General features: G+C 50.5%; 2 protein-coding genes across 3 annotated transcripts in view; one reads left to right on the top strand and one right to left on the bottom strand.

The window, feature by feature from the left end:
* Nucleotides 1-3,047, bottom strand: part of FBXO15 (F-box protein 15) — a 42,362-nt gene extending 39,315 nt beyond the window's left edge. For both annotated transcript variants that reach the window (XM_029922212.1, XM_029922213.1), the window contains exon 1: nt 2,895-3,047. In XM_029922212.1, the coding sequence (XP_029778072.1) occupies nt 2,895-3,001 (107 nt within the window). In that variant the 5' untranslated portion in view covers nt 3,002-3,047. The remainder of the gene's footprint in view (nt 1-2,894) is intronic.
* A 270-nt stretch (nt 3,048-3,317) lies between these two features.
* TIMM21 (translocase of inner mitochondrial membrane 21) overlaps nt 3,318-9,504 on the top strand; it is a 9,279-nt gene continuing 3,092 nt past the window's right edge. The window contains exon 1 of the mRNA XM_029922424.1: nt 3,318-4,237. Within this exon, the coding sequence (XP_029778284.1) occupies nt 3,940-4,237 (298 nt within the window). The 5' untranslated portion in view covers nt 3,318-3,939. The remainder of the gene's footprint in view (nt 4,238-9,504) is intronic.

The following is a 9,504-nucleotide window of genomic DNA, read 5'->3' as shown; positions in this document are numbered from 1 at the left end:
GGGGGGGGGCACAGCCTACAGAAAGCTCATGAGTTCTCTTGTCTCTTATTTGATATTAAAAAATAATGCAGGGGCGCCTGGGTGGCTCAGTCGGTTAAGCATCTGACTTCAGCTCAGGTCATGATCTCACAGTTCGTGGGTTCAAGCCCCGCATCAGGTTCTGTGATGACAGCTCAGGGCCTGGAGCCTGCTTCAGATTCTGTGTTTCCCTCTCTCTGTGACCCTCCTCCCACTCACACTCTGTGGATCTCTCTCTCTCAAAAGTAAACACTAAAAAAAAAAAAAGGTTTTTTTAAATAATGCAAATGTCGAATTCTCCTGAACAACTTATCTGTGGTGGTCTAATTATACAAAGGCATTATAGTACTTACCGGTTGAATTACTTAACGTTCTCCCCAAAGCCACTGCACTCATTTTACATGTCAGAAGGACGTCCCCAGGCATTCCCTGCCCACCGGCAAGCCATCTGAGAAGTGCAGCCTGTCTGCCGCTGTTTGGCTTTTCCACAATTAAACTAGATCTCATGAGTCCCTGTTTCACAAGTCAGAAGGCCATGGTTCTAAGGAGGCAATCACGGTGACTCATTTAAGGTCCCAAACGCCCGCATCCCCTGACTGCCCCTTCAAAGCTCATCCTACCCGATTACATTCTACATCTTATCAGTATGGCTTTTGGTATTATTGAAGGTACATCTCCATTTCTCCAAAAAATAAACCAACTGCACATTTTTAAGGGCCACACAGTTAACAAATCAGTAAGTTCCATGCATGTCCTCAGGTAGATCTATAGGTCTACAAAATTAAGTGCACACTTAGTTGACATAATTAGTAAGATGACATTTAGTTTAAAAAAGTTTTCAAGTAATAGATTGGAAAAATTAACCCTCTAAGAAAAAAGAGAAAGAATATTAACCTCTGAGCCTGATTTTTGATATTGGATAAACCAAAAAATATATAATAGAGCAAATAGAACCTAATATGCTTTATGCTACATTTCTTACAGTTTATGACACTTATATATGTTCACATTTTGTGTTAAAAAGAGAACCACTGAAGGGCACCTGGGGGCTCAGTTAATTAAGCGTGGGACTCTTGATTTCAGCTCAGGTCATGATCTTGCGGTTCGTGAGATGCAGCCCCCACATCGGGCTCCACGCTGACAGGGCAGAGCCTGCTTGGGGTTCTCTCTCTCCCTCTCTGCCCCTCCCAGCCTCAAAAATAAACGTTTTTTTTTTTTAAAAAAACTCTTTCAAAAGGGAACCACTGATTTCTTATAAAATCTAATTTTTCTGCATTGATACAATAAAAATAACCATGCACTTAGACCATCCACAATCGTTCTTAGCTGATTTTTCTTTTCCATAAAGAATGTGAACCTCCCCAAATTACAGGTTGACAGGCAGGCTCCCGTGCCAGGGACTCTAATTACATCACTTCACCAGGAAGTTCGCTCAACTTACAAAGCAATAGAAGATTCATCACATAAAAATCATTCTGCTTCCCACTAACAGAGCTGAATATATAAAGACTAAGTTTAGCCATAGAGGCAAATTGATTTAAAGTTCAAGCTTCCTACTTGAACGCCAGTTTTCCTCTCCTGCAGCACAGAAGCTTTGAAGGCACTGTCACCATTTTACTTGTCAGGAGGCTTGTGGCATCCAGCTATTCTCAGGAACCAACTATTACCGTAACACTAAGATTCAGAGCACCACTTTTGAAAGCAAGGTGAGTGGGTAATGGACCCTAGGAGGAAAATGGGACATGGGCCTGGAGATTCAGGAAAACAAAAAGTAACTTAAGTTGAACTGTTAAGGAACAGAATTATTTTTATGCTTAAACACAGACATTTGGTTTATTAGGAGCATAATATGCACAAATTTCTCTATATTACAGATCAGGAAGACTTGCAAGCAAAAAGAATTCTCAAGAATGAGAATTCTTTGTATGGTCCCTCCACCTGCAAACTAACAAATGACGGGCACAAAGCTAGGAACCACTCGCTGTAAAATGCGAAGGAACTAGTAAGGTGCCTGGTAATACGTTGGAACCTCTAACGCTGGATCATTCACTGTGAAGTGAACTACTGCCCTGAGAGTTAAGTTAAAGCTCCAGTCCCCTGCGTCCTCCTGCCCCTTCCCCTGCCTTCTGTCACCGTGGAAGAAGACCACCCTTGGGAAGGGTACCCAAGAGACATGGAGGAGAGACGGATCTCCAGACACTGGAACAAGAGTAGCACAAGCCCAGCCCTTAGGAAAAAAAGGGGATTAGGAGCTGAGCACCAAGGGGTGTCTGTCTACAGGCATCCCTTCAGGGTTTGCTTAGAAACGGAGATGTGGCTTTGAAGTCAACACAGACATTTCTGCCCCAGGAAAAGATACCACCAGACCAACCCGCCCGCCAGAACTATCTGCTCAGTGGGTGTGTCCTCCATTCACGAACTGGGAGCGGGACAGAAAATCGGCAGCGTTTTGCTGAGTAGACTCTACGTCCCTAACTTACAAACTCCCAAAAAGGACGAAAGGTGGACTTCCGGCCAGAGAAGTTGCGAGCGACTTCGGAGGGCGTTCTGGAGGGCCGCCATCCGGGCGGCCCGCAGGTGCAGACCCGTGACGCGCAGACCCAGGTGTAACGCATCCACGCCAAGCGCTGCGCAAGGGTTCCCTATTCCCCACACCGCCTAGAATTCAGGGAAGGAGGAATGCCGTCTCCGGGGGGAAGCTAGTCTACTTGTGCCAGGACTTGGGGTAACCCCAGGTTTCCAAGTTGAAGAGATTTCTTCTTGGGTCTTCAGACCTTTCCTGCACTAAAAAGAGCCGCGCGCGGGAGCCCAACGAATGAAAACAAGGGGGAAGGGTGGCAGAGCGGTGACCCGACCCACAGCGCCGCGAGAGTCACCTGAACCAGGTGTGCCCGGCGGCCCTGCCAATGCCGCCAGGCGCCAAACTCAGCGCCTGGAGGCCGCGCCAGTGCTGCTGCAGGAGCCGGCCGCGTCCTGTCGCCATGGAGACCCGAAGGACACGCCCGAAGCGGAGCGGCGGCTGGAGGGAGGAGATCACCGCCCTGCGCCACGCCCACTCGACGCCGGCACGCTCTCCGGCGCGCGTGCGCAGGGACAGCCGGCGTCACCGCCTTTCCGCCGGCTCCCAGAGCCGTTCTAGAAACTTCTGGGACCCTGGCCTTTCGGGCACCCGACCGCCTGATGGTGAGGACGCCGCGCGGCAAGCGGGCCGCTAAGTTTCGGACACTGGCGTTGGGCAGTGCAGCGACCTGTCGGTCCTCCCCACCTGCTGAATCGGGAAATTTGTGTTGCTTGCCGTCTGGTTTCCTTGGAGAAAAACTGAAACGCAAAGGCTACATCATTTGCCCATAAGGGATGACAAAGCCACGGTCAGACTGAGAATTTCCCAGTTTACACAGTTCCCTCTAGAGAGTTGCAAGAACGCCAAGTTTGTAATCGCTCATTTGTTTCTTGGCACTTCGAACGCCCCGCCCACCCGCACCTTGCCAAATACAAGCAGCGCATGCGCAGAGAACTCTGGGAGGTGGTGAAAGGGCTGGCTCTGGCCGGCTTGCATTGTGGGAAATGTAGTCTTGGCGCCTTTCCCACTGCCGTAACTCGGTGAGGAGTGAGGTCCTCGAACTACTATTCCCAGGACTCCTCGAGGTTTCCCAACTTACTTTGCAAAGGCATGGCGGGTGGAGTGTGAATGTTAGTACGGAAGGTAATTAAAGTACTTTAATTCCAGTAAAAAGAGCACGGAAGAGAAGAGGAGGTGGACGCAACTTATTTTGGGAGCTAACGTTTTTGCCGAACACGCTGTGCAGAATTACCGGTGTGAATGTGTAGACCTGAGTACACTCCGGCGGGGTGTGTATTGGGTCGTGAAGCTTTGCTGGTCATAGTTGTCACCTTTCCAACGCTGACCAGTTTTTCGTGAACATGATTTGTACTTTCTTACGAGCTGTACAGTGTGCGGAGAAGCTGCGCAGGTCCTCCGGGAAGCGGCTCTTTCTGCCACCCTTGGTGCTCAACAAAGCTTGCTTGAAGACTGCGCCCACTTTGAGCTGGGGTCTGCGAGACCCAAAGAAAACGGTTCGCCCTAAGTGTGTCCCTGGCGTCACCCAGAAAACCATCTGGACGCAGGGGCAGAGCCCCCAGAGAGCAGAAGAGGACCGCAGCAAGCAGGTGTCTGTGCACCGTGACAAAGGGGAGACCGGCCTCTCAACGTCACAGAAAGGTAACAGGAACGGTCGGTCTTTCAACAAACGAGCCGAGAGCTCCCAGTGTCTTTTTACACTAATTCGGTGCCAAAGATAGAAGAACCGTTCACAGGAATTAAAGGGTAGAGCCGTTCAACACAGCTGAGCATTTGAGAATGTAGGTCTACAACTTTCTTCCCAGACTTGAACTCAGATTTGCAAGTTGATTTTGACATAACTTTATTGAATTATGTCTAAAAACTTTCAACTTTTAGCGTGGAGCTCTAAAACCTAACCATTGTTTGGTGTGAGTAAGTAGATTTCACAGAGGTCATCTCGTTTGAGTTTCCTATTCACTTCCTCCGACAGACATTAGCTCTTTATGTAGTAGAGCCACACTTCCTCGATTTCACGACTGAAAGTTAAAACCAAATTTTCCTGATCTTAAGTGTGTAAAAACAGGTCAGTGCTCTTTAGAAACGCCATTCACAAGTATTTCTTGACCTTCCATTTTCCATGCTTAACACTTGAGTGGATGCTAATGGGTGTGCCACGGAACTCCTGTACACAAAGGTTAGCGCTTAATGAGGACAAGAATAGATAGAAGCAGACAGTGAAAATAGTAATTGTGCTACAAAGTGAGCACCTGAGCGTATATAATAGATACAGAGTAATTGAGTGGAATAAATAGAAGAGCTACTATGAGTCATAATCCGTAGGGCTCAGCTCATGTAGGTCAACTCAGCGCTGCTCTTGAATGACTGCTGTGCCCAGATACTGAGTTAGACTCTTTATACTATAAAGTTGAAGACGTTCAGGACATCGTTTACCTCAGGTGACACAGGAAGTAATAGAATGTATATAATAGGAAAGGCGAAATGTAATTCTGTCGGGGAAAGTCAGAGTTGTCTTCACAGATGAAGTAGTGAATTTAATTTTTATTTCTTCATTTTACAAGTAATTTGTAGAAAAAATTAGTAGAAAGGAAGCAAACAATTCAGATGCCCATGGTCATACCGTGCAAACATGACTGTTGATATTTATGTCATTTCGATGCATCTACTTTTTAGCAACATTAACAAACTGAACTGTGTCCTGTCCGTTGTTTTGCGGTCTGCTGAATATGCAGAACGGGTCATCATTCCTTCGTGCTAGCCTGAACAGGGGCGTGAGGGGTGATTAAAAGTTGAGCACGAGCCAGCAGCCCCTACGCGGAGAGCAGACGCACAGAACTGTCCGGCAGCCCGTGTCAGGCCGCCTGGCTCCAGAGACAGTGCTGCTGACACAGCAGTTGGGTCCTGCTGCAGAGTCCTGTCCTGGTGTGGACCGCATTCAGAGGTGACAGCCTTCCTGATGACTCAGTGAGTGAGGGGGAGCAGTATTCCCAGATGCCGAATATGCTGCCTCTGGAGTCCAAAGGGGCCTATCACACTTTGTGTTGTGGTAGGACATAGGGGACACGGTAGTTTGTTTGGGATGGGGTGTCTCCACATGCCCCAGACAGCGGACCCCTAAGAGTTTGGCTTGTGTGGTCGGTGAGCCTTGGATCTATTTTTGAGGCTCACCCCTCCACACTTGGAGTACATGTGTTTACCAAGCTTCCTGACACATGGCCCCCTGCTTACTTCTGTCTCTATTATGAGGGCATAAATAGAATGGATAATTGTGATGTTTGGCAGAGTGCCCATGACAGCGTTGTCCAAATAGAACTTCACACACTGTGTGTGGTCAGTGTGGTGGTCACGATCCACATGTGGCTCTTCAGCACGTAAAATGTTGCTAGTGTGAGTAAAGAACTGAATGTTTATTTAGTTTTAACTTGATTTTAAAGCTAAACTCAAATAGCCACCTGTGGTGTGTGGTTACTGTACAGGCCAGCCAAAACCCAGAAGGCCCAGGTCCCGTAAAACTACATTGTAACAGGGTTCGAGACCTTACAAGTCCTGGGCAAGGCGGTACGTGTACACTGCTGTCTGTTTCGTGTTCCTGCAAGCCGCTACCGCTGCTCCTTATCCGTGGAGTTGGAAAAGAAGGCCGTCTCCAGATCAGTGGCCAAAGCCTTGAGTCTGTTAATGTGCTCTTGTAAAGTCACCATATGTGGCATCTGTATTGGAGGACTACATGGCTGAATTTCCAGTGGATCCCTGTCCTACTCCGGGTTCTGCCTGGTTTTTATAAGGCGCAGACTGGTGAGTTACATGGGAATATGCTGGGGACCCCTCGTTCATATCTTTGGCCCTTCCGGAGGTAGCACTGTCTTGCTGCTCCGCCATCGATGTCATACTGCTTTTGATTTACTGTCTTGGTCAAGTGGGGGTGCAGCTTCAGAGGCTTCCATTCAGCTTTTCCCATTACGGTAGCTTTCAACCCCCAAAGGAACTAACACAGGAACTGTTGTCAATTACGAGTATATCCTTTGAACTTACACATTGGAAATAAATAAATGAACCCCAAGCAAACCCGTGGACCCAGCTGTGAGCCTCTTACAAGTCAGACTCTTTATTACACGGCCACGATATGAGCCTAAAAGAGGGGCCATGTGACTTTGGGTCCAGGGGTGTCACTGTCATCTCAGACTCTGTCCAACAGACCCTGAAATGTTTGGGTGTTCCCCTTCCTCCAGTGTATGCTAACCAAGGTAATGACTGTGGGCCTCTTTGCCGAAGGACCAGGGAATCTATGTGTGTGGTCAGGTCCCTCCTAGTGGGGTCTGGGTAGGCTCCCGGCATTCAGGTCCAGAAGCTGGGCCAGTCTCTTCACGACTTTGCATTGGGGCATCTGCCTGCAGCCTCCTGGTCACCCAGAATTGATTCTTAGGATTGTCCAGATTGATGGATGTCCTTGTCAGCTGCCCATCACGCTTGCCCTTGGGAACACCACATCGTAGTGTCATCGTGAGGTCAGACACCCCTGGCTGCCACCCCACCCTTGCCATTCATTATGGTGGTGGCACCCGCCTGGCTTCTGATGGTTCAGATGTCATGACCGACTCTGTTCCTTGTCCCCAGGTCCTCCCACAGGACAGTCAGCTGGTGGGTTCCGGCCTTTCCCCGTCCTGGCACTTCCATTCTCTGGGCCTTTTCACCCTTGCCTCCACAGTTTGCCACGGGAATTCTCACTCTCCCTACACTTAATGTGGACCATCCTTTCCCCATGGGTCCAGGAGCGTAGAACCTAGCAGTGCACCAGCTTCCGGGGTGCTTGCCAAACTGGTCAATTCGTGACCACAGGAGAATGCTCCCATATTGATCGCTCTCACTCGCTGGTTCGTGTTCTGTGTCCCTTCATTCCGACCTTAGGCCCCCGTCGAATATGTGCTCTCCCAGCACCTGCTGGTAGGGCCTCCAGGTCCTCCTGGGCATGCTCCCTTCCGCCTTCCTCCCAGGAATGTTGTGACCTGGCCAGAGCACATGTCTTGCTAAATGGAAGTCCCCGCCTCCTCTTTGAGGAGGAGGAAGAGTGCTGCCTCAAGCCCAGCGGGTTCAGGAGAATCTGAGGAGGCAGGATTTTTTAGTGCATCGGCCTCGATATCCCCACGCCAAGCCTCAGCCCCCGTTTCCTCCCACGTCAGGACCTGGGACTTGGCTTGGGAGACCTGCCGGGTTGAGATTCCAGCCTCTCTGCTGCCCTTTATGCCCTGGGCCTGACTCCCAGCATTTCCACCCTCTGGGTACAACAGAGGAGCACATCTTGTCTCCAGGAGGCTTCTGCCTGTTGGGCACTCCGTTTGCCTGCATCCGTAACTAGGTATTCTCGGCATCTCTCTTCATCCAGTGCAGTGGTGCTCCCCCGACCACAGCCATCCAGTCCGAGTTCGTAAGATTGCTTGTTCCCAAAACGTGACACCAACCAGTGCATTCTCTTCTACCAGGACCGCGTCCCGGGTCACCATTGGGAAGGCCTGCGGCAAGCACACCAGCAGCGTGTGCAGGGCCGGTCAGTGCTCTGCCACCAGGGACAGGGGCCTCGATGTGGCCAGTGGCCCCTGGGACCGCTCCTGGTAGCACGCGCTGTAGGTGGGACTTGCATACAGGAGGCTTGTATGGGAGAGAACACATCTGTGACGGTGCAGGAGGCAGGATGACCCACAGGGACACGTGTCACACACCCGCGGGAGGGGCCGCAGCCTACTCCCCGGGGAGCCCTGGGACTGGGCTGACCCGTCACGGTCCTTCCATCCTCAGGTGTGGGGGCTGCGCCTTTTACTTGAGCCCCAGCCAGGCATCGGGGCCACCCCTGGTGAGAAGGTGCTCCTCAGATGAAGGGACGCCTAGTGCGGAGCCCGGCTGGGGGACCAGGGGCCCCAGTCATGAGGGGAGGAGGGGTGGCTCAGCACAGCACCCACTACAGGAGGGGTGGAGAATCGCAGGAAGGTGGGCAAGGAGCCCCTTGTGTTGAAGACAACCGTGAAATGACGCCGAAACAGACCTGGAAAATGTGTCAACCCCGGATAATAGCACAGGGCTCGGCACCACAGAGGTTTGTGGCCACAAAACTAGAGAAGATGGGCTTCCAGGTGCCCTGATCCAGGCCGGCATTCAGGGCGTTGGGGCCAGAGGCCTGACCTGGGAACAGGACTAATGCAGCGACTTATGTATATAATACAGCCATTAGTACGTCCTCAGCCTGGGGCTGGCACACAGCCGGCACTTAATATGTGTTATTTTTTGTGACCATAATAAACTGAGAGGTTCTCCTTGTCGCCTCTCTACCCCAAGCCTTGCTGGGGACACGGACTGTGTCCCTACAGCCATGGTGGGGATCCAGCCATGACCTAGGTTTGGGCCGATGCAAATCTTTTATTTTTTGAATCCCATCTTTGTGGTTAGGAGCCTGTTCTGGAGGAGTAAAGGGTTACTCTGCTAGAGAGCTTTTAGTGAAGTGTTATTTTGTGAAGTACCAGAAGCTCAGTGCACAGCAGGGAAAATGGAGGAAACAGTAGCAGCGAGCACTGTTAACATTGTGGTTTTCTGGGGGCGGGGCGGCAATAGTCTATAAATTTACCTCCCAGAAATCTGTGTTCTTTCGGAGGCCTGTAAGTTCATCTATAAATAGAATACCCGGCTGGGAGTCACGTTTTCAGCCTCAGGGAAGTGCAGTTGTGACCGAGATGGTAAAACTCCGTTCCCCGTATGTGTCGATCCCGACATCAGCACGTGCAAATACACGTGTGTGCCGTGTCCCAGGGTCACAGCTCGGGTCCATTTCCCTCCCAGAGCCTCTGCGTAGTCCACACGCTCATCTTTCTCCGCGTGGGAGACACAGGGTGCGGATTCTGTGCAGATTCCCTGAGGCGTGTGACTCA

The sequence above is a fragment of the Suricata suricatta genome, chromosome 14, assembly GCF_006229205.1.
Source record: "Suricata suricatta isolate VVHF042 chromosome 14, meerkat_22Aug2017_6uvM2_HiC, whole genome shotgun sequence".
Taxonomy (NCBI): Eukaryota; Metazoa; Chordata; class Mammalia; order Carnivora; family Herpestidae; genus Suricata; species Suricata suricatta.
This window is presented reverse-complemented; position numbering and strand designations above follow the sequence as displayed.